This window comes from Sorex araneus, chromosome 5, assembly GCF_027595985.1.
Source record: "Sorex araneus isolate mSorAra2 chromosome 5, mSorAra2.pri, whole genome shotgun sequence".
Taxonomy (NCBI): Eukaryota; Metazoa; Chordata; class Mammalia; order Eulipotyphla; family Soricidae; genus Sorex; species Sorex araneus.
This window is the reverse complement of record NC_073306.1, coordinates 752,894-777,621: the sequence shown is the minus strand read 5'-3', so window position 1 is coordinate 777,621 and position 24,728 is coordinate 752,894. Positions and strand designations below refer to the sequence as shown.

The following is a 24,728-nucleotide window of genomic DNA, read 5'->3' as shown; positions in this document are numbered from 1 at the left end:
ACGTGCCAGGCGGCCGCGGAGCACGGGCGCCCTCTGCTGGCGTCTCCGCGCCATTGCCACCAGGAATCTGGGCAGCCGAACCAGCTGTCAGCAGGCACGCCCACATGCGCCCACATGAGCACACCTTCGGATACACACGCACGCACACTTATACACCGTGCGTGCACGTTCGCACACTGTCACTCACATGCACGCGCACACGTGCCCCGTGGAAGCCGGGCTCAGGCCCCACGCGCCTTGGCAAAGGGTGCAGGACCCTGGGCAAGGGCCTGAGGGAGGCAGCTGGCAGGCGGGGTCTCCACTAGGTCCCTGTGCCCAGGGCCAGGCGCGTGGCACACAGCACACAGGCAGCTGCCACCATTGCCAGGTGGAGAAACTGAGGCATGAAATCCACAGCCTGTGGCTCTTGCCTGCAGGGCCCGAGGTGCGGGAGAGGAAGGCACCATGCCACAGGAGGCAGGAGTAGGCCCAGGCGCCCCCTTTACCACCCCCAGGTGCCCCCAAAGTGACATTGGGCGAGACTGAGGAAGTGGGGGGGCTCAGGTGGGGCAATGGGAGCACTGAGAGCCGGAGCAGGCCCAGCCCCGCCGCCTCCTTCCCAGACCTGCTCCCTGCCCACCCCTCACCCAACTTCAGCCCAGCCTGTAGGCGGCCACGCCCCAGGCCCCGTCACCTCCCACCTGTGCTCCCTGCTGCGCTCCACCTGGATTCAGTTCCTGCCTCCTGGAGCCAGCTGGGCCAGCCCAGCCCCCAGCCCCCAGCCCCCAGCCCCCCCAGAGAGCACCTGGGCCTGCAGGAAAGCCATGAGACCCATCCATCCCTGAGCGGCCGCCAGGGGGCGCCGAAACTCACGACCCTGCCCCAACCTGGGGCCCCTCCGCACCTCCCCCTCCACTTCCCAGGCCGAGGCAGCAGACAGAGAGAGGCCTGAAGCTCCCCGAGAAGGAGAAGGAATGTGGGTGCATCGAGGGCTGGCACATGGGGGCCTAAGGCGGAGTCCAGAGACTACCCAAGAGCAGCCCCACGGGCGGGCCACGGACAGGCCACAGAGGGAACCACGATGAAACTAGCAGGACACAGACAGGACAGACAGGACACAGACAGGACAGACAGGACACAGACAGGACACAGACAGGATACAGACAGACCACAGACAGGACACAGACAGGACACAGACAGGACAGACAAACCACAGGCAGGACAGACAGGACAAACAGGACAGACAGGACACAGACAGGACACAGACAGACCACAGACAGGACACAGACAGACCACAGACGGGACACAGACAGGACACAGACAGACCACAGACAGGACACAGACAGGACACAGACAGACCACAGACAGGATACAGACAGACCACAGACAGGATACAGACAGGACACAGACAGGATACAGACAGACCACAGACAGGACACAGACAGGACACAGACAGGATACAGACAGACCACAGACAGGACACAGACAGGACAGACAGGACACAGACAGACCACAGACAGGACAAAGACAGGACACAGACAGGATACAGACAGACCACAGACAGGACACAGACAGGACAGACAGGACACAGACATGACAGACAGACCACAGACAGGACACAGACAGGACAGACAGGACACAGACAGGACAGACAGACCACAGACAGGACACAGACAGGACAGACAGACCACAGACAGGACACAGACAGGACACAGACGGGACAGACAGGACAGACAGGACAGACAGGACAGATAGGACACAGACGGGACAGACAGGACAGACAGGACAGACAGGACAGACAGGACAGACAGGACAGACAGGACACAGACAGGACAGACAGGACAGAGAGGACAGACAGGACACAGACAGGACAGACAGGACACAGACGGGACAGACAGGACAGACAGGACAGACAGGACACAGATGGGACAGACAGGACAGACAGGACAGACAGGACAGACAGGACACAGACAGGACAGACAGGACACAGACAGACCACAGACGGGACAGACAGGACAGACAGGACACAGACAGGACAGACAGGACAGACATGACAGACAGGACACAGACAGGACAGACATGACAGACAGGACACAGATGGGACAGACAGGACAGACAGGACAGACAGGACAGACATGACAGACAGGACACAGACAGGACAGACATGACAGACAGGACACAGATGGGACAGACAGGACAGACAGGACAGACAGGACACAGACGGGACAGACAGGACAGACAGGACAGACAGGACACAGACAGGACAGACAGGACAGACAGGACACAGACAGGACAGACAGACCACAGACGGGACAGACAGGATGCAGTGGGGCCCCCGGTGGCTCTCTAGTCTCCGGAGCCCAGGGCAGCCCCAGGCCTTTCTCCAGCCACGGTGCACACAGGCATTAGAAGGCACGCCTGTCTGTCCACATGGACAAATCACATACTCACATGTTTCTGAGGCACAGTCCAGCTCACAGGCACCTGTGATCATGTGTGCATGTTTGTGTGCATATGCATTGGCACACACCTATGTGTCCACACACACCTGCATGTCACATACATGCAAGACAAACTTCACATACCTAAACCCAGGAGGATGGCCACACAGCAGGTCACACAGACACATGCTCCAAATGCCTGCTACATGCATGACCACTACATGTGTACCCAGTACCCGCAGGTCCAATATACTTGTGTCTATTGCATAGATGACTGTTGTGTATATCTTCTACATGTATGAACACTACACATGTGATCACTACAAGCATGACCCATGCACATGTGATCACTACATGCATAACTACTACGTTTCTGCCCCCAAAGCTTCTGCATTGGGGCTATAAGGCGATCTGGAAATGTTGGCTGTGAACCGGAGGGTGAGGCTCAGTCTGGGTACCAGGACCCAGCCCTCCCGCCCTCCCTCTGGCCTGACAGTGGTTACGAAGCATCACGGGAAGTCCCGTCAGAAAGAGCCGCTAAGGGGCCGGAGCAATAGCACAGCGGGTAGGGCGTTTGCCTTGCACGCGGCCGACCCGGGTTCAATCCCCAGCATCCCATATGGTCCCCCAAGCACCGCCAGGAGTAATTCCTGAGTGCAGAGCCAGGAGTAACCCCTGAGCATCGCTGGGTGTGACCCAAAAAGAAAAAAAAAAGAGCAGCTAATGTTCTCCTCAGCCCTCCCCACACGCCCCCACTCCCCCACCCCCCAGCCCTCCCCCTCTCCGGCCTCCCCCCCCCACACCCTCCTTCCTTGGTGCTGGGGCCAGAACCTGTTCTGAGGGGTCACAGCCCGTACATGGCTCCCGAGGGTCCTCAGGGGAGACTGCGTGGGGTGGAGGCCCAGCTGGCGTGAGGGAGGGGGTCTTCCCCAGGCCTTCTCTCAGCGCCCTGCTGAGCTAAGACCACAGGGGCCGGAGGACGGTGCGCGAAAGACAGAGTGTCCTGTCACCACGTACCCACGAGGCAGGGCACAGAGCTGAGGCTGGTCAGGTCGAGGGGCTGGTGGGCGTCCAGCTGAGCCCCCACGGTGAGGGGGCAGGTCAGGACCAGCTCAGACGAGGACAAGGACTGACCCAGGGGGACGGGTCAGGCTGGCCGTGCTGAGCAGGGAGGCAGGCGGGGCGCCCTACAGCCCCCCAGACTGGGCAGGGAGGGAATGGGGGACCCCAGAACCCACCTTGCCCATGCTCAGGGCACAGTGCCCGGGCAGCCCCCACACTGAGGTCGGGCTGGGCCCCTGGGAGCCTCTGCGTGCTCGTCCCCAGCCGCTGCCCATCCCCCGCCTCCCCGCAGACACCGCCCGGCACCTGTACCCACAACTTCCCACACCTGGCCCCCAGCCCCTCGCCCTCACGCGTGGCCTGTCCCCGGCACTGAACTGGCTCCCCACTGCATCCACGACCTGGGGCCGCCCAGCCCGGCTCCTCCGGCGAGCCCCGCCCAGAGAGGGGTTGGCACGGCAGGGGTGCCCTGCCCCCGGACAGAGCCAGTCGACACAGCGCCCAGGCACCCCGGGGTGGTGCCACAGCCTCCATAGATGTCCCGCTGACTCACGTGTCAGGGCACATGCAGTTTCTTGTAAAAATGATGTGGCTGCTAATTAGGCTGTTGATAACTTGTTTCCCTAATGATAATTAACATGCAAATGAGCTCCGGGCGGGGAGGCCCTGGGGTCCGGGCTCATTACCAGCTAATTACTGTTTGCATACTCGAGCTGCGGATACAAATGCGCCATTTACTGGAACGGGCGGGATCATTAGACCCGCGACTTTCTGAGAAGTCACCTCTTTGCGGCTTGTGATTGATGGTCCTGCGGCCGCTGGATCAACTTTGTTCTTTCCGAGCAGGAGACCCGCTGCTGGCCCCCCGAGGCAGCGCAAGGTCGGGACAAAGGAGAAGCCACAGCTCGGGGGTGTGAGCCCCAGACGCCAGGGGGTCTGCGTGCGGGCGCGGGCCCCTCCACACACCTTTCGACAGCAGGTGGGGGGGGCTGTGGCAGGGGGAGCAGGGCCCCTGGAAGGACGGTGAGCGAGCGCGCAGGCCCAGCCGGGAGCTGCTGGAGTTGGGCGCCAGGTGCGGGAGGCAGAGGCCGCCAGCTTAGGGGGGCAGGAGGGTGAGGTCCCAGCAGGAGCGTCTGGGGAGCCCCACACCCCCGCACCCCGTCGGGGCAGGCACGAGAGTGGCAGGTGGGAGGCGAGTGCGGCCGTGGGCGCTGCCCCTGAATTATTGATCAGGAACAGGGCGAGGCGCAGGGCTCGGAGCTGCTGAGGGGCCGCGACCAGCCGCGTCTCACTCCTGGAGCAGGTACGTCTCGGGGCTGCCAGGAGGGCCGGGGGTCAGAGCCCTGAGGGGCCCTGGGGAGAAGCGCCCTAGAGCTGGGCCCAAGCGAGGGGGCCGGGGCAGCCGCAAGCTCGGCTGCAGCCTCTGCCCTGGGGTGTGGGGACTCCGGCAGCTTGTGGCCGAGTCACAGCCATGGGGCCCATATCCGCCCTGCAGAGACGTCTGCGGCTCAGGGTGAGACCCACTGCCTGTCTCGGGAGCACTGGGGCAGCAGACATCCACATGCAGACACTGAGATAGGAGGGCTCAGCCCAAAGGCCCAGGCCCGACCCAGCCCCGACCCAGGCCCGGCCCAGCCCTGGCCTTAGCCCTGACCCCCAGCCTGTCCTCCAGCCCCGACCCAGCCCTGGCCTTAGCCCTGACCCCCAGCCCTGACCCCCAGCCTGTCCTCCAGCCCCGACCCAGCCCTGGCCTTAGCCCTGACCCCCAGCCTGTCCTCTGGCCCTGACCCCAGCCCTGACCCCAGCCCTGACCCCCAGCATTCGCCCCGGCCCCAACCCCAGCCCTGACCCCCAGCCCGACCCCCAGCCTGACCTGGGTCCACACGCCTGCCAGAGGCTCCTTCCCGGCTTTCCCCACCGCAGGTCCCCGCTGGCCTGTGCCAGCCCCGGGAGGAGGCGTCCCTGAGGGTTTGGGGTGAACAGATGCTCGGAAGCCTAGAGACCCCTCAGGCAGGGCCCGCCCGCGCCCCGAGCCCAGGCACACCTGCCCAGCCTGGGCTGAGGGGCTGGATGCACGCCCCCAGGCCACACCTCTCCCCAGACCCTGTCCCCTGTCGGCAGGCTGGCCCGGATGGACCCCAGAGGCCCCCAAGCCCCGCCCCTGCGGCAGACACCTCCTTGCCCCCTGAGCCCTCGTGGCACTGGGTGGGCCCCCACACTGCTGGCCGGCTGGCATCCAGGCGTCCTCCTTATTGCAGCCAGGAAGGGGTCCCAGTATCGCCCCGTCTTCAGCAAGGGGAAGCCCCGGGCCAGCGGTCTCCTGGCCATTCTGAGTCCAGGGAGGCCCCAGGCCCGCACATGGACAGCATTTGGGGCTAGGACGGCCGTTGTCTGCAGGGAGCAGCCGGGAGGTGCAGCAGAGTCGCCCCAACTCCGAGTCCTGGGAATCCGGGCCCCTTCCCCACCCCTGAGGGCCGCTTCCCCAGCCCCCCCAGCCCCCCGCACGCTGACTCGCACCCCAGCCTCCGGCTTCCCCACATGCCCACCCAGTCTGAGCTTCCGCCCACCATGAGGAGCAATAGCCACCAGGGGGCGCAGTGGAGCAGGGCCTGTGTTGATGCTCTCCCAGGAGACAGACAGGACACCTGCAGCTCCCACGGCCAGCCACTGCCCACCGCTGACTGCCACTGACCGCTGCTGATCACAACTGACCGCCACTGACTGCCGCTGACTGCCGCTGACCACAACTGACCGCCACTGACCGCCACTGACCGCCGTTGACCACCACTGATTGCTGCTGACCGCCACTGCCCACCGCTGACCGTCACTGACCGCCACTGACCACCGCTGATCGCCACTGGCTGCCGCTGACCACCACTCATTGCTACTGACCGCCACTGCCCACCGCTGACTTCCACTGACCGCCGCTGACCACAACTGACTGCCAACTGACCATCACTGACCGCCGCTGACCACAACTGACTGCCACTGACCATCACTGACCGCAGCTGACCGCCACTGACCACCACCCACACACACCAACACCCCCACCAAGGAGTCTGGGCGCCACAGGTGGGCGTGTGAGGGTCAGTGGGCGGCGGCTCAGGCCCCTCTGCGAGGGAGAGCAGGGGGTAGTTACGACCCAGAGCGGGTGGAGAGTGTGACCGGGATGTACTCAGGGCTCTGCGGGGGGGGGGGGACCAAGGGCCCCTGTGAGTGCTGGAAGCCGGGGGTGGGGCTCACACACTGGCCGGGCCCTGAGTCCAGTCCCGGGTGTCCCCCGAGTGGCCACACTCCGGGGCCCCGGTCTGCGGGCGGGGAGGCCCCGGGGCAGGGCGGGTGGGGCGCGGGAGTTGTGGGGTCTGCCAGGCCCTGACCGCCCCCCTCCACAGGGCCGGGCCCGGACACGCCCCCAGCGATGCTGGCCCAGGAGCTGGCGGCCAGCCTGTGCCAGGAGGGGGGCCGGCAGCTGGCCCAGGGCGAGCCTGCGCGGGCGGCCGCCTTCCTCCTGGCCGCCTTCAGCTGCCACGCCCCGTCGGCCGTGGGCCTCGTCCGGGCCCTGCCCGAGGGCCAGGGGGCGCCCGTGCTGGCGGCGCTGGAGGCCTGGTGCCGCGGCGAGAGGCCCATCCCGGCCGTCCACTGGGACGGGATGGCCGTGGTGTCGCTGACGGGCGCCCAGGCCGCGGCCTTCCTGGCCACCCTGTGCCCGGAGCACCCGGCGGCCGCGCTGCACGGCCTGGCCGGACTGCTGGCGCGCGGGCGCCCCCTGGAGGCCGAGGCGCGCTGCAGCGCCCTGCTGGCTGCGGGCTCCCCGCTGGGCCTGGAGCTGCGGCTGACCCGCGCCCTGGCCCGCGTCCTGGCCGGGGCCACGCGCGCTGCGGGCCTGGCCGACTACCTGCAGGCGTTCGCCGCCAGCGCTGACCGCACCGTGGCCTTCGTCCTCGCACACCAGCAGCCGCACCTGCCTCTGCTGCTCGGGGCCGTCCGGGACCACGTCCTGGGGCGCCTCGAGGCCAGGGACAGCGCAGACGGCCAGGGGCTGCTGGCCGCCCTGGACGCCACGGGCAGCTGGAGTGACGCCCTGGCCCCCGACGCGCTGCTGCGGGCGGGCAGGTTCGAGGCCTGCCGAGCGGCATGTGGCCGCCTCCTGGAGCCCCAGCCACCGGGCAGCCGACCCCAAGGTAGGAGGGTGACCCGGCCCAGGGCGGGCAGTGCCGTGGGGGGACAGGGCAGGCCCGTGCTCGGGAAGCACCTGGTGGCCAGGAGGGCCACTTGGAAGACGGGGCAAAGATAGGCTCTGGGCAGGTCTGGGAGGAAGGACATGGGGAGTCCAGGCGTCCAGACAGGGCAGTGGCCATTGGAGAGAGGCAGCGGGCATGTGAGGGCAGCGTCTGAGGCCGAGACTCGCTGTCCAGCCCTCAGAGGTGGCCATGGGGAGGAGCGGGGGCGGCATGTCCAGACCCCCGTCCCCGGCTGCTGGCACACAAGGGCTCACTGGCAGGAGAGCAGGGGAGGGGGGTGGGCTGTCCGGGAGAGGAGGGCAGGGAGGACGGGGCACTGGGCCGTCCTGGGCAGAGCGGTGAAGGCTGGGGCGCAGGGAGGGGCCCGAGGGAAGGGCAGACCGGGGCTTCTCTTGATTTGTAAGGGGCAGGTGGAGGCAGGTGGACGGAGGCAGGCGGGCGGAGGCAGGTGGAGGCCGGTGCCCTCCGGCCCCCAAGGCGGGCTGTGGAGTCCCCTGGCCACAGCCCCTCCAGCAGCCTGTGTAGTGGGTGTAAGACGACTGCGACGTCGCCCACTCAGAGCTCAGAGACAGCCCCTGGTGGACAGGGTGTCGCCAGGCGGCTGGCCACTGGGGCCTGGAGGGGGAGGGCCTGTGGGTGCCCGCGCCCGAGGGGCTCAGAGCTGAGGACACAGGGCGGGGGGGCCACGGCCACCTTAAAGAGGTGCCGTACAGCATGTCCTGGGAGATGGGGCTCGCCCCTCCAGCATGGGGGCACGAGCACTGGAAGGGAGTTGCCACGGCTGTAGGGGCTCACGTGAGATGGAACGGACGGAAGTGGGGGTGACAGGGACCCCTGGGAGTGAGGCGAGAGATGACTGAGCCGTCCTGGGGGCTCGTGGGCGGGGCAGAGCGTCAGGAAGGGACAGACATACACGGGGACCCCTGATGTCTGCTCAGGAGGCTGGAGGGTGGGGGCCGTGCTCAGGCCCCAGGAGAGCAACAGGGGCAGAGACGCACTCGGTGCAGCCCCCCCACAGCCTCGCTGAGCAGGGCGGGAACGGCCAGCGGACACGCGCTACTCCCAGCCCAGGACACCACGTCCAGAGGTCCGGGGACCTGAGCTGATGGGGGCACTGGGACACGGGGCTCACGGCACTGCAGGCCGTGACCAGGGTCCCATCCAGGTGCCAGGACCTTTCCCTGGACGCAGGTCCCGGGAGCCACAAAGGGCTGCAGCTCCGATGCTAACAGGTACTGCTCCCGAGAGACACCGCTGGGGTGGGGCCCCGAGGGCTGGGAGGAACCTTCCAGAAGCCACTCCAGTTCCCAGTCACAGAGCACGCACTTTGCCTGGCTCCATCCCAGACCCCTGAGGACCAGAAGTTGCTCTTAGGCCTCCGGAAATGGCCACCGTGGAAACATAAAAGGACTGAGGTGACTCCCACCCGCCCTGAGTTCGTCCCTGCGTTAGGGACCGTCCCCCATGCAAAATTGAGATATGAAGGAAGGGAAAAGCGGCAGCCGAAGAGGAAGAAGCAAAGTTGCCGTTATCCCAGACGCTGCATGAACTGCGTGAACACCCCAAAAGAAACAGCGGCAAAGTTTCACAGGATACGCTGCAAGCACATATATTCCCTGTCAACGGCAATAGGTAAAATGTTATGCTTTAAATATGCACTAGCCAGTGCAACAAAAAATAATTTATTTCAAAATATATGGCTTTACGGACAACGGTATTTAACACCATGAGAGGACAGTGCTGGCACATGCATAAGTGGGTGATGTCCAGCGCACACGTGACTGAGCATGAGGGGACAGAGACCTGCAGAGGACAGGGGGACGTGAGGCTCTCTCGGGCCACACGCACCAGGGCAGGCAGAGAGACACTGGCCCCGGGTTGGCAGGGCCAGAGGCAGCTGTGTGCCCTGAGAGGGGGCACAGACTGGACACTGGAGGTCTGTCACGGCCGAGGCGTGGGGGTGCCGGGTTCTGCCTCAACCTGGACAAAAACTCAAAGAAAATCATCCCAGCTAGATTGCATGAATATCTAAGTCCCACAGTTTCCAACATAAACTGTAAGATGATGTCGTACAGACACCTATGCACGCAGCGAGGTTTCTTAAGATACAGGAAGTGCAAACAAAAAAAGGATTGAATCATTTGACTATATCAAAATCTTACAACTTTATATTTCTGGTTTTGGGCGACACCCAGCGGTGTGTGGCTTACCCCTGGCTCTGCACCCAGGCATACTCCTGGCCATGCTCAGGGAAGCAGGTGGGACGCCAGGGACCAACCCCAGGTCGGCCACCTATGAGGCACGTGCCTTCCTGCTGTCCTATCACTCCGGCCCCTAAAATTCTAGAACTTTCCACCAGAGAGAGTACAGAGAGCACAGCGGGTGAGGCGCTTACCAGCATGTGGGCAGCCCCACCCGATGCCCGAGTCCCACCAGGAGTGACCCCTGAGCACCGCAAAACAAAACAAAACAAAACTGTCTAACTTCTGTCTTCCCTACAAGTATGGAAGAGAACAGGACAACATGTGTTTGCAAAATACACAACGAACAAAAGGCGGGTCCTCGGAGGACTCGGAGACTGTGTCCATATTGATAAGAACATATTCCGAGCAAGAACTGGCAGAATCATTCCCCGCAGAGAAGACACAGATGGCTAATACGTGTGTGGAAATAGTCCCCATCACAGGAACGAGACCCGCATGCATCAGAGCAGACCCAGCAGCCAGACCCCGAAAGGCTGTTAGTCATCGAGGAGCCCCGAGCACAGGCAGGGAGGGCCGCGGCCCGGAGCCGTCAGATGCCCTCAACAGGAGGCTCCCGCTGCCAGAGGGGGCACGGATGGGGCTGGCCACCAGCCTGAGGGGCCCAGAGTGCGAGTACTTGGCAAGTGAGGGGTCGCCCCCAGCACAGGCGGGAGGGAGCCGGGGTCAGACCATGCAGGGGGGCTGCTGAAGGGAGCTGGAGGGGTGAGGCTGTGTGTGTGGGGGGAAGGGGGCTGCAGGAGGGAGCTGGAGGGGTGAGGCTGTGGGGGGAGGGGGCTGCAGGAGGGAGCTGGAGGGATGAGGCTGTGGGGGGGGCTGTGGGAGTGAGCTGGAGGGGTGAGGCTGTGTGGGGGGAGGTGGGAGGGCTGTGGGAGTGAGCTGGAGGGGTGAGGCCGTGTGGGGGGCTGTGGGAGGGAGCTGGAGGGGTGAGGCTGTGGGGGGGCTGTGGGAGGGAGCTGGAGGGGTGAGGCTGTGGGGGGGGCTGTGGGAGGGAGCTGGAGGGGTGAGGCTGTGGGGGGGCTGTGGGAGGGAGCTGGAGGGGTGAGGCCATGGGGGGCTGTGGGAGGGAGCTAGAGGGGTGAGGCTGTGGGGGGGCTGTGGGAGGGAGCTGGAGGGGTGAGGCCGTGTGGGAGGCTGCAGGAGGGAGCTGGAGGGGTGAGGCCGTGCGGGGGGCTGGGAGCGTGTAGCTTTTGTGGTCTCCGAGCAAGGATGCTGCAGGGCTGCTTAGATGTGAGACAGGGTCCGAGTGAGAAAGTGGCCAGAGACCCAGGGGACAGCGGGAGAGGAGGGCGGGGAGGGTGTAGCTGGCCCTGGCTGACCTCAGTGACACCTGGTGACCCGCTGGCAGGAGTCCGAGCTCAGGGGTTAACCGCCTGCGGGAGCAAACCAGGGATCTTCGGGGAAACGTGGCTGAATCGAGTCTACAGAGACGCGACCAGAAGCCCGGCAGCTCAGGACCCCTCGGCAGGGGACAGTGTCGAGGGTGACCGGGCGGGCTGAGCAGCAGGACAGACGCGCCCCGTGGGCCGAGTAGGAAGGGTTCTCACTGGCTCCGGAGAGCAGCGGGGGCTCACGCAGAGGCTGTGTCCCCCCTCGGAAACTGTATTTACTGGGGGCCACAGCCAGCCGCACTCAGGCCGTTCCAGGGAGCACTGTGGGGGTTCCAGCGGGAGGCGAGTGCGAGGAGGTGCCCTGTCCCATCACTGTCCCTCCCGCCCTGGAAACCGGCTGGGGTTCTTCCTAGACTTAACTCAGGTCAGAGTCGAGAGTGAGTGAGTGGGCGACAGGCTGCAGACCACAGCGGACTGGCGTGGAGACGGGCGGCGGGAGCGCAGGGGGGGAAAGCGGAGGGAGCCCCTCAACCCCCCCCACACACACACACTGGGAAACGGCCTCTGCAAGCCTCCCGCGGCACCTAGAAGCCAGGCAGAGGCCGTTTCCCAGTGGCCGGCGGCTGCCCTGGAGGGTGCGGGCACAGCCAGCAGAGATGGGGGCTCGGGAAGCCCCCAGGTACTAGCCTCACCCTGACTGAGCACAGAATCTTCTGGAACTCAGGATAAGGGGCGACTCCACCAAGGCCCATCAGAAGGCGGGGAGGGAGGAGGTCTTGAACGCGGCTGAGGGAGGGGGCTGACGCGGGGGGCCCGCGGGGGGCGGGACCCGTCCCAGGCCTAGCTGGGGGTCAGCATCCAAACCGCAGCCCAGAGCGGGAGAGGAAATCGAGGCCCACCCCATGTGTCGCAGCTCTGGGGGCTCCTGGCCCGAGGGGCACCCCGGCCGTGCAGGGGGGGAGGGGTCGGGGGCTCCGCGCGCGGCTGGGGTCCAGGCGAGCGTCTCCTCCGCAGGCGAGCGTCTGGCCGCGCTGCTGGTGACCCGCGCGGCCGCGGCCTTCTCCCTGGACGGCGGGGCGCTGGACGCGCTCGGGGACCTGCACGCGGCCTTCAGCGAGAGCCAGGCGGGCGCGCGGCGGCAGCTGGACGCGCTGTTCCCCGAGGGCGCCCGCGAGCGCCTGCGGGCGCGGGCAGAGGAGGCGGCGGCGGCGAGCCTGGCGCGCTTCCTGGAGGCGGTGCGGGCGCGGCCCGAGCTGCGCGGGGACTCGGGCCGCGAGCTGCTGGCGCCGGCGCTGCTCGCGCTCCGCGTCCTGCTGCGCGTGTCCGCGCCCGCCGCGCGCCCGGCGCTGGGCGCCCGCCTGGCCGAGGCGCTGCTGCTGGCCGGGGACGCGGCGGGCGCGCGGGCCTGGTGCGAGCGCCTGCTGCGGCGGCGGCGCGCGGGCCCGGCCGGGGAGCGCCCGGCCCTGCTGGCGCTGCGCGGCTTCTGCGCGCTGCACGCCGGGGACGCGCCGCGCGCCCTGGAGGACTTCCAGGCGGTGGTGGCGCGCGGCCCGCCCCACCCCTGCGGCTGCGTGCGCGCCCTGTGCGGCCGCGGGCTGCTGCGCGTGCTGGCGGGCAGCGCCTTCCTGGGCGCGCTGGACTATGTCACCGCCTGCCGCCTGCGGCGCGAGGAGGCGCTGCTCGTCGCCAAGGCCTGGGTGCCCTGGAACCAGCGCGGGCTGCTGCGGACCGTCCTGCGGGAGGAGGCCCGGACGCTGCTGCGGCGGGCGGCGCGCGAGGCCGCGGACGGAGCGGGCCCCGCGGCGCAGGAAGGGTACAGCCCGCGGCAGACGCCCCTCCCCGAGTCTGGAAGCCCCCTGCCCGCCCCCGAGACGGCCCGGCTCTGCCTGCGCGCCCGCGTCCCGGAGCACGCGGCCGCCTCCACCTCCGCTTGCCCAGAGCACTGGGCAGGAGTCCCACCTACCTGCACGCACACAGACAGGCACGTCCACACGCACAAGAGCATACGCACAGGAGCACGTACGCACAGGCACACGTACACATGGGCACACGCACTCAGGACAAGTCCATGCACACATATGCGCATAGCCACACACGTGCACGGACACAGGCGCACATGCACACCCAGACACACATGCTCGCATGCACGACGTCACATGCACACAAGCACACAGGCAAGTACACTCGTACCAAGCACACACACAGGGTGCACAGAGCCATGCACATATATGCACACACCGGCACACACATGTACATGCACTTTCTCTGTGTCCCGCTCCAGAACCGCATGCTGGGGATTCGGGAGGGTCCCCCCTATGGGCCCTTTATGTCATCCTCAGGGGTGCTTCTCGGAAATGCCTGCACCCCCTGTTCCCACCCACCCCCAGCTCTGCCGAGGCCCTAGGCAGGGACCCTGCACCCCGGGGAGCTGCCGTCCCAGGCCCACAGAGCAGCCGCACCCGGGGCAGTGGGCCCCCGAGGCCTGGGCAGTGGGGGACAGGGTCCCTCGTGCTGCCCGCAGGGACGCCCATGGCGTGCTCCAGCTGGCCTCGCTGCTGCTGGAGCTGGACGCGGAGGACGAGGAGTCGAGGCTGCTGGTGGCCGATGCGCTGTACAGCCTGGGCCGCCTGGACGATGCCCACAGGGCCCTGCTGCTGGCCCAGTCGCGCAGGCCCCCCGCCGCGCCCGCGCTGGCCCGGCTGGCTCTGCTGCAGCTGCGGAGGGGCTTCTGCTATGACGCCCACCAGGTGAGGCCCGGGGTGGTCGGGGAGCCCCTGAGAAGTCACGCCAGCTCCCGGGGCTCGTGGCTCCACCCCTCGCCTGCCGTGGTCCCGCCACATGGGTGCGTCCATCAGAGGGACGGACGCTGAGTCTCTCCCTGGACCGGGTCCGAGGACCGGGGGTTGGGAGGCACTGCTGGGCGCTTGAGCCCGGCTCCCCGCACTGCCCGCTGCCAGCCCGGGAGCCACGGCCCGGCGCGGGGTGGGCGCTGAGACTCTGCCCGCAGCTCGTGAAGAAGCTGGTGCAGTGCGGGGACACGGCCTGTCTCCAGCCCACCCTGGGCGTCTTCTGCCATGAGGACCGGCAGCGGCTGTGGCATCTCTGCCACACGCGGGCAGTGGCCACTCTGCGGGCGCGGCCGGGCGTGGCCGGGGAGCAGACTCACCTCCGGGAGGCCGTCGCCTACCTGTCTCTGGCCATCTTCGCCGCGGGCGGCAGCTGCCTGCCACCCCCAGGCACCCAGGCTGTGCCAGGTAGGTGGGGTGCGAGCCCGAGGCAGGGCAGCCCAGAGGACACCTGGCGTAATGGAGGGGGAGCCCAGTCACTCGAACCTCCTACAGCGCGGCCCTGGGCATGCCCGCTTTGGGGGGGGGGGGCAAGCAGCGGGGCCAGAAGCCGCAGACAGGGGTGGGCTCAGGCCATCCGGGACGTGGAGCAGAGCCAGCCGCTCCCGGGCCTCGCGAGCTGCACCCCCAGGCACGGTGCCGTTTCCAACCCCAAGAACAGGGGCGCGAGACGGGGCCTCACGGGGCTCCTGCGCCCAGACTCCTGCGGGCCCGGACGGGAGTCGCCCACTCAGGCAGCCTCTCATGCCCCGCGCCCCAGGCCCTCCTGCTCAGGGCGGGGGCAGCCCAGCCGCCCCACGCCTGGGGCCCAGTGTGGGCAGCGGGCACTGCCACCCGGTGGGCACCTGCCTGGCTCCCGCTGCAGCTGCCAACGCCACCCCCACCCCCAGGCACTCAGGCCGGCCAGAGCCTCCTGGCCCGAGCCCGCTGCTACGCGCTCCTGGGCCAGAGGAAGACCGCGCTGCTGGACTTCAACGCCGCGCTGCGGGCCGAGCCGGGGAACGTGGCCGCGCTGTGTGGCCGAGCACTCCTGCACCTGGCGCTGGGCCGGCAGCAGGTAGCCAGCCCGAGGGAGGCGGGCGGAAGCCGGGGGCACGGGGGAGCTGCCTCCGCCCCCCAGGGAGACAGGCGCCCGGAGTCACAGCCAGTGCCAGGAGTCTCTCTGCCAACCAGTCGCCCAAGAGGGGAATGACAGCACACACCCCACAACACTCACTAACACACACACACCCACACGCACTCCCAACACACAGCAACACACACTCCCACCAACACTCACTAACACACACCCCCCAACACACACTCCCAACACACAGCAACACACACTCCCACCAACACTCACTAACACACACCCCCCAACACTAACACACACACCAACATACACACTCCCACCAACACTCACGAACACACATACCCCCCAACACTAACACACACACCAACACACACACTCCCACCAACACTCACGAACACACCCCCCACAAACACTCACTAGCACACACACACCAACACACACTCCCAACACACAGCAACACACACACTCCCACCAACACTCACTAGCACACACACACCAACACTAACACACACACACCAACACACACACTCCCACCAACACTCACTAACACACCCCCCACAAACACTCACTAGCACACACACACCAACACACACTCCCAACACACAGCAACACACACACTCCCACCAACACTCACTAGCACACACACACCAACACTAACACACACACACCAACACACACACTCCCACCAACACTCACTAACACACACTCCCGCCAACACTCACGAACACACACACACCAACATCCCCACCAACACTCACTAACACACATACACTCCCACCAACACTCACAGCAACACACACACTCCCCACCAACACTCACTAACACAGACAGCAACACACACTCCCACCAACACTCACCACTCACACACTAACACACACTTATACCAACACACACTCCCGCCAACACTCACATCAACACACACCAGCAGACACACCAACACACTCTCACCAACACACACTCGCACCGACAGTCACACTAACACACACTCATACCAACACACACACCAACACACACACACCGATACACACACTCCTGCCAACGCACACACACCAATATACACACTCCCACCAACACTCACATACCAACACATTCTCACCAATATTCACACACACCAACATTCACACCCCAACACACACTCCCACCAACACTTACACACTGACTCACGCACCAACACACACACGACACTCACACATCAACACACATTCCCACCAGTATTCACACACCAATACACACACCCCAGCATGTGTAATCACAAAGGGCAGCAGCACTCTCTCTCTCCCGCCTCCCGTGGTCCGTAGTCTCACGCCACTTCACCGACCCGGGGAGGCTGATGGCGATGGGCAGGAAGGAAGGAACGAGGGCCAGGCTGGTCGGTGTCAATTGCAGTTTATTCCAATCTCCGTTCCCCTTCTGCTTCCAGATCTTACAGTCTTAGTTTACACAGCAATCACATAGGGTGGTAACACAAAGGTGAGTCGGATCATTAACAAATCAACAAAGAGATTAGACCACTCCTCAAGGACAAAATCTCATCTAAGGAGATTACTCCAGATTACTAGGAGATCCGCTCAAGGGTGGGATCCAAACAAGGCTGTGTCACTTTCTTCCTTCCTCAGCTAGTAATCCACTTAAATAGTTGCAGTAAGTCTACCTCTAATATTTCTAGACTGTCATTCTGTATGGGCACAGTAAGAGATATACCAGACTTAGTTTGGTTCTTCCTGAGGACATCCACTATATATTCCAGACCATAGTCCTCAGGCCAGGTGAGTCTTCCTAACCCCAGCAGGGTCCTAGTCTTGCCGTTACTTTTTTTTTTTATGGTGGAAAAAAAACTGTATTTAGGATTAGCCAGCTGGACTGTTTAGATGATCCCAATTTTGTTGGCAACATCCAAGGCGTCATAATCAGGAGCCAGCCGAACATATGCCTTTTTCTCTCCATCAGGCCTAATCAGGGTGTTGACCTTGGCTACATCAATGTCATAGAGCTTCTTCACAGCCTGTTTAATCTGGTACTTGTTGGCCTTGACATCCACAATGAACACAAGTGTGTTGTTATCTTCTATCTTCTTCATGGCTGACTCAGTAGTGAGAGGAAACTTGATGATGGCATAATGGTCAAGCTTGTTTCTCCTGGGGGCGCTCTTCCGAGGGTATTTGGGTTGCCTTCTCAGCCGCAGGGTCTTGGGTCTTCGGAAGGTGGGTGACGTGCGGATCTTTTTCTTTTTCTGGCTGTGGATGCCTTTCAGCATTGCTTTCTTGGCCTTCAAAGCTTTGGCTTTGGCTTCAACTTTGGGAAGGGCAGGGGCTTCCTTCTTGGCCTTCGGCGCCATCTTCGTAAAAAGCTCTTGCCGTTACTTTTGGATCATGACAGCATTTGTCCATGACCATGCTCTCAACTTATAGTTGAGTATTGTGGTGCTTTGGCCTGGCCCATTTTGATGCCAGGGTAGCTCACAGCTTGCCCTGAGTCCTTTCAGTCCCTCATCGGGACCCTGCTTTTGGGGTGCTAGGAACTAAGGGCAACTGAGTCGAGAAAGCAGATGCCCAGGAGTAAATATTATTCAGAGTCAACCAACTTATACAAGAGCATGACACTAACTGTCTTCCTGTGTCCACACAGAAAGGACACTGCTTTAAGGTAAACTATGCAAAAGAGAGAAAAGCAATATTTAACTTACAATACAAGTTCAGTGTCCTAGAAGGATCTGATCTTTCAAGTTAACAGAATCTGATCAGGGGAAAAGGTGATTAGCTGGTTGGGGAGGAGAGCACAGAGAAGAGTTTACAGACAGACAGAGGAACAGGAGTGTCTCCAGAGCACTTAAACCTAAGCACCCTGTGGCAAGGGAGGAGGGACAAACCAATGTTATCCTAAAATGTTTAGAGCTATACTCCAAAACCAACACACTCCCAGCAGCACTCACACACCAACACACACACCAACACTCACACACCAACACACACACCAACACTCACACACCAACACACACTCTCACCAATACACACCAACACAAACTCCCATCAACACACACACCAACACATACACTGACAATCACACACCAACATACACACTCCCACCAACACTCACACAGCAATGCATACATACATCAATACATACCAATGCACACCCACATCAGCACACACCCATGCACACTGAATCACCAATATACTCACACAACAACCAGCTCACAGACCGGTGCACACTCATACAAGATACACCAGTGCATACTCACACACTTGCATATACACACACCAGTGCACACAGATGTGTACATTCACACATACCAACACATCTGTGCACATGTGCAAACCATACACCAGTGGACACTAAGAGCCTACACTTACACACACACTACAGCAACACACACCACACAACCTACACACTTATGCATGCTCACACCATATGCTCACACACCAACTTAAACTGCAAACCACACACACACAACCAACACTTAGAGGCTGATACACACTCACACCACACACTCATGCCAAGTTACGCCACACAACACTCCCAGTCTCCACACACACTCAGATTCTTGCATGCTCACTCCCCAAATCACACATGCAATCACACGTCACACACTCACATGGCTCACGGCCATGAGCACTTTCAGAGCCCACACACTTTGACGCACTCACACGCTACAGACACACCTTGGAAACCGGCAGCAGGAAGGTGCTTTGGGGGCGCCCATGGCTAGCACGTCTGAGGCCAGATGGCCATCCCCATGCGGGGTCCCCTAGAGCGGCTACCCCCTCAGCTCCCGCTCTGCCTGCCACCATCTGGCGCCCACTCCAGCCCCCTCTTCATCAGGGCGCCCCGTTTCTGGTCCCGGGCCCCCCAGAACCCTACTACAGTGCTCGACCTCTCTGCCAACCAGATGGGCCCCACTTTGACGGGCCCCTCCAGCCGTGGGGGACCCAGGCTGGGGGACCCAGCAGCTGCTCCCCACAGGAGGCTGTGGACGACGTCCTCTGTGCCCTGAAGCTGGACCCAAGGGCCGCAGTGCCTGAGCTGCGTGCGCTGAAGCCCGAAGTCCAGGCGCTGGTCACGCAGGGCCTCTCCTCCCGCTGCCGGGCCCTCCTGGGCCGCGTGAAGGACGCGAGCACCACGCTCAGCCCCGACGACGCCCGGGGCCTCCAGGCCGCCGCAGAGGCACTGGTCAGCCTGGACAGCGGGCGGTGCAGCGGGCACATCCTCCTGGCAGATGTGCTCACCGTGAGAGGTATGTGTGTCCACGTGTCCCCTGGCTGCCACCTCCTGCTTCCCTGCTGTCCACCCCTGCTGTCCACCCCTGCCACCTCCTGCTTCCCTGCTGTCCACCCCAAGGCGGGGGCGTGAGTGAGGCTGTGGCAACCGGACGCAGAGCAGAGGTGGGGGTTCACAGAAGGCTTTCGGTGGGGGATCACTGAACTGGATGCCAGCCCCTTCGGTGGCGTGTCTCAGCCCCTCAGTGGGCATCTCAGCCCCTCAGTGGGTGTTTCTCAGCCCCTCAGTGGGCGTGTCTTAGCTCCTCAGTGGGTGTGTCTCAGCCCCCCAGTGGGCGTGTCTCAGACCCCTCAGTGGGCGTTCTCAGACCCTCAGTGGGCGTGTCTCAGTCCCTCAGTGGGCGGGTCTCAGACCCCTCAGTGGGCGTGTCTCAGACCCCTCAGTGGGCGTGTCTCAGCCCCTCAGTGGCCGGGTCTCAGACCCCTCAGTGGCCGGGTCTCAGACCCTCAGTGGGCGGGTCTCAGACCCTCAGTGGGCGGGTCCCAGCCGCTCCTGTGGGCGTCCCCTGACTCAGGGGTGGGCGCTAAGGACAGTCCCTTTGGTGGCCCTGCCTCACCCACAGGGGTCAGGGGCTGCGCTCTAGCTTTGCTGAAGGGGAACACGCTGTGCCTGGTGACAGCATCACCAACCTGACCAGTGCAGGCCCGGCAAGCTGGCGCCCGCTCCTGCGCCGCCTCCAGCCCCTCATTCACTCTGCGCCCCCAACCATGGCAGGCAGCTACGAGGAGGCTGGTGCCCGCCTGCAGGCAGCCCTGCACCCCTGCCCACCATCAGAGGCTGCCCGGGCCCGGCGTGGTCTCCTCCAGCTCAAGAAGGGGGACGCCGCGGCCGCCGCGCGCGACCTGCAGGGCCTGGCGGAGACCGATGCCAGCGACCTGGGCTTCCTGCTGGGGCTCCTGGACGCCCCGGAGAGGCAGAGCCTTGCTCAGGTGCGGCCGGCCAGCCCCACTGCTAACACCCCGTCCCGTGGGTGGGGCCGGGGTGGGCTGGACAGGAGGGCCGAGGAGGGGGTCCACGTGTTGGAGGGAGGCCAGGAGTGAGGGCGGGAAGGCCTGGGGCGGGGGGAAGAGGCTCCTGGTGCGGGCATCGCTGGCCATGGCCTCTGGGCGGTTTCCCCTCTGCTCGCTGGCCCTGTGCCCCTCCCGCCGGCATCCGGCCTCGGAGGGCAGCGGGGGGCAGTTGACTCGAAGGCCTCCCAGTGAGGGGCGGCTGCGGGCCAGGGCATGAGGGGCTGCCTGTGGGCACTGCTGCCAACTCATGGCCAAGGCAGAGTGCCCGTGCCCGGGAGCCCGCACTGGACCGCGCTGCGGGACCACCAAACAGGCACCTGCGGAGGGGGTGGGGTTCCGGAACTGCAGGGAAGGGGCGTGAGCGATGCCCTGGGGCTGAGCTGAGCCGCCTCGCTCTGACGGTGTCCTGCAGGACGGGAGTGCAGCCAGGCAGGCCAGCCCACCCTAAGGTGACGGCGGGGCCCACATGTTCCTGGGCCGGACGAGGAGGCTTCCGCGTTCCCACGGGGGACGGGGCGGGGCCTCCGGGTGCCCAGGAGGGGGACGGGGCGGGGCCTCCGGGTGCCCAGGAGGGGGACGGGGCGGGGCCTCGGGGTGCCCAGGAGGGGGACGGGGCGGGGCCTCCGGGTGCCCAGGGGGGACGGGGCGGGGCTTCCGGGTGCCCAGGGGGGACGGGGCGGGGCCTCCGGGTGCCCAGGAGGGGGACGGGGCGGGGCCTCCAGGTGCCTGGCACAGGGACCGAGAGTCTTGCGTCCACTGTGCTTGGCGGGGTCACAGCGCTGGGACCCGCCGGGATGCGGGGCCGTTACCGAGCAACAGGCCGGAAGTGGTCAATTCCGGTGTGTGGCCGCCCCGCACATTGCGGAGGAGGCGGGGCCGCGGGGGGCGGGGGGAGGAAGTATCATTGTCCTCATCTGGCGCTGTGTCCCAGATTGGGGGTGCTGGGGGGACACTCCAGGCCACTGGACAGAGGAGGCAGCACCTGAGCCGGCCCTCGGGAGGGCTTGGGCCGCGCTGGACACTGAGCCCGCCCTCCCCTCTGCCTCCTGCAGGCCGCGGCCCAGGAAGCCAGCAGCCTGCTGCGGTCAGGACAGGCCGGGCCAGCGCTGGGCTACTGCTCGCTGGCGGTGCTGGCCAGCGCGGACCAGGCCCCGCACCTGCGCCTCCGGGCCGCCTGTCTGGCGGAGCTGCAGGAGTTTGACCGGGCCCTCGGGGACCTGGGCCTGGTTCTCCGGGAGGGCTCCGGGGCTGGCGACGCCTCCACGCGGGCCGAAGACTTCTGCTCCCAGGGGCGCCTGCTGCTGGGGCTCGGGGACGAGGCGGGGGCCGCGCGGGCCTTCGTCCAGGGCCTGCAGCTGGCGCCCCTCCAGGCCCGGAGCAGCCTGGATGAGCGGCCCGGCCGGACCACCGCGGCACGCCTGCTCTTGGGCTGGGGACAGCGGTGCCTGGAGGAGCAGCGGTTGGCGGAGGCCTGGGCGGCAGTGGACGCAGGCCTGGCCCTGGACCCCTCTCACGGCAGCCTCCGAGGCCTGAGGACCAGGTTGCGGAGGGAGGCGGCCTCTGGCTGCCAGCTCCACTGACCGCCTCAAGGACCCCGGTCCCACGGCAGAGCCCCACTTCCGTGGGGTCTGATCCCAGGGGACCTGGACCTCCTGGTGAGCTGGGGGCCAGTTGATCCCGGCCACTCTGGCCAAGCTGTCTGCAGCCTTGGCCCTGCTCTGCTGGCCGGTGCCTCATCCTGGCCCACGACTACGGGCTCGGGGCCGGCCCTGCCCACTACCCAGCCCTGCAGGGACCACCCAGCACCCCACAGTGCAGTTATGGCCCTCTCCCCGCCCCCCGCATGGCCAGTGGGAGCACAGGGACGGGCTCCATGCACCCCACACCCCATCTTCGTCCTCCTCCCCCTTGAGATGCTCACAGTTGCTGCCAATGCAGGATCACCCACCACCACCCTCTCCCAGCCAGCTGGGCATCTGCAGAGGTGCCCAGGAGCCAGGACTGAGGTCACAGAAGAGACCCCAACTCAGAGAGAAGGGCCGAGGTCATGAAAGGGGTCCCTGGGTTTTGCCCGACCACCCTACCCGCCAAATCTCACCCGCCTTTCTGGGCAGCGCTGAGCCCCACCCTGAAAGCCCTCAGCACCCTGCAGAGGAGGTCCCAGGCCCCGCCCGTGGGTGGCTCCAAGGTTGAGTAGGCCTCTCGGGCAGGAGGGAGAAGGCCCTGCTCTCCCCAGCCCCGGGACCCGCCCCTGCCACCCACCCACGTGTGCCCAGGGTGTCCTGAGCCAGTTAGCAGGTGCACGGAGAGATGACCCGCAAGGCCTTGAGTGGCCCAGACCGCAACTCCCGGCAGGATGAGCCCCACCCGCTGCGATGTGCCCGTCTCACATGTCACCAGGCAGTGTTCATGACCAGTGCACACAGCAGCATGAAACTTGGGTCCAAGAGGAAATCAAACCTGGAATTGCAGAAAATTGGGGGAAACTGAGCAAGCCACCAGGATGGCAGCCCTGCGACCCAGCAGGGAGCCCCGCGGAGCAGCCCCAGCTCCAGACTCGGCTCAGAAGCACGGAACCCGGTGGCACGAGGCACTGAAGCCGGAGGGAGACTCGGGAACTGATCAATGCAGAGAAGAAACGTGGGGGGACTCGTAGCCCAACAAAGGTGCCGAGAATAAAACATGAGCTGAGGGCAAAGTCAGTTTGGGAAGATGGAAACTTAGTCAAGCTGGCCGGTCTCAGACACCTGGACCCCACCTGGATGGGCACACCTGGGCCCCACCTGGATGGGGCCCCTGGGGCCCAACTGGAAAACATCCCCAGTGGTGCCCACTACAGCCACATCACTGGGGATTTTGAGAACAAGTGTCTCAAGTAGTGAATCAAGACCTCTGCCAGCGGCAGCTGACAGTGGGCCACGGGGAAGGGCAGCCCACAGCAGGAGGGCCTCTCCCAAGAGGTCTCTGTCCTTCCTGGCAGAGGAATGCAAAGCCTCCCGCCAGCCCCCTACCCCAGGAAGGCCGGGTCAGCACCGAGTGTCAGCGGTGCCAGCCGGGCACGGTGTAGGTGAGGCTGTGCGGGTGGGGGAGCTGGGCCAGGGGCGCACTGCCCGGGGCTGCCTGTGCCTCGTGCCACCGCACAGGGAGTCCAGACCCCCGCCCAGAGGCCAGCTGCCAGCTGGGGCAGCTTTCTGGTCCTGAGCTCAGTGGGGACTTGGGGTCAGAGACAACCCCCCTCGCAAACGGGGGAGCCTGGGAGGCAGCTGGGTGAAAGTCTTTCAAGGGACCAGGCGGGCTCACTGGGCGGCACCCAGCTCTGAAGCTGCAGCCCACAGAGGACCCCGGTCGTGCGCTCCCCGTGGGGTTCTGAACAGAAGCAGAACCAGGTCAGAGGCGAGTGGGGTTCTGAGCCAGCACCGCCCTCTCCAGCCAGAACCCGGCTCAGGGGGGCCCCTCCCAAGCTGAGGCTCTGGCTGCATGGGGTCTGCTCCCAGCTCCCTGCCCCTCCCCCAAAGGCTGACGGAACCCCAGACCAAGCTCAGGAGTCTGGGAACCCGCGCCTGCATCACAATGGAGCCGGAGCCGGGGCCTCCCCGTCTGGCCACCCCAGCTGGTGCCGCTCCCTCGTCCAGCTGGTCCAGCTGCCGTGTCCAGCCTGCAGAGACCCGCCAGGGGCCGCTGAGTAGCCTAAGGTGAGCTGCGTGTGACTGCTCTCCGCCGGGGTGCCCCTTCTGGGGGACAGGTGGGCAGGGTGCTGACCTGAGGCGTGCGCGGGGCCGTCGGTGGACAGCCCCATCGGGCATGGCCCCTCCAGTGAGGTCCCCTGCCCACCCTGTCCCAGCTGTCTGCCAAGCCTCAGCACTGGGTGCCGGGGACCCCTCCCTGGGGACAGCAGCAGGAGGAGCCCAGGCCCTTGGCGGTCCACCAAGTCATGAAGCAGGGCAGAAGCCAGCCTCCAGGGGCTCGGCAGGGTCTGGGCAGGGACGGAGGGAGCTGGCAGGAGGCGCCTGAGCTCTGAGCAAGCCGCGGGGACACACACACACACACACACACACACACACACACACACACACACACACACACACACGGAGTGAGGTGCCTGAGTCCCTGAGTCAGGGACAGACCGCAACTAGGGCCTGCAAGTACACCTCCTGCCTTTGGGGGGGGGGAGGGCCTCCGCGCTGAGGCTGGGGGAGGGGGGCTGGAGGGA

The 24,728-nt window shown here is 64.9% G+C and overlaps 2 protein-coding genes across 2 annotated transcripts; one reads left to right on the top strand and one right to left on the bottom strand.

The window, feature by feature from the left end:
• Nucleotides 1–12,727: 12,727 nt before the first annotated feature.
• Nucleotides 12,728–23,683, top strand: TTC34 (tetratricopeptide repeat domain 34; the record flags this gene model as incomplete). The annotated part of the gene is made up of 7 exons (XM_055138225.1): nucleotides 12,728–13,128; nucleotides 13,837–14,062; nucleotides 14,323–14,569; nucleotides 15,052–15,218; nucleotides 19,194–19,464; nucleotides 20,223–20,437; nucleotides 21,571–23,683. Coding segments are annotated over 7 exons (2,055 nt in total), but the record flags the coding sequence as incomplete, so codon positions are not given.
• On the bottom strand, nucleotides 17,027–17,583 carry LOC105942957 (60S ribosomal protein L23a-like). The gene has a single exon (XM_055137830.1). The coding sequence runs from the start codon at nucleotides 17,566–17,568 to the stop codon at nucleotides 17,098–17,100; it is 471 nt and encodes a 156-aa protein (XP_054993805.1). The 5' UTR covers nucleotides 17,569–17,583; the 3' UTR covers nucleotides 17,027–17,097.
• Nucleotides 23,684–24,728: the final 1,045 nt, after the last annotated feature.

Excerpts from the sequence above, each read along its gene's own strand:
- LOC105942957 (XM_055137830.1), bottom strand. The coding sequence starts at position 17,568 with ATGGCGCCGAAGGCCAAGAAGGAAGCCCCTGCCCTTCCCAAAGTTGAA.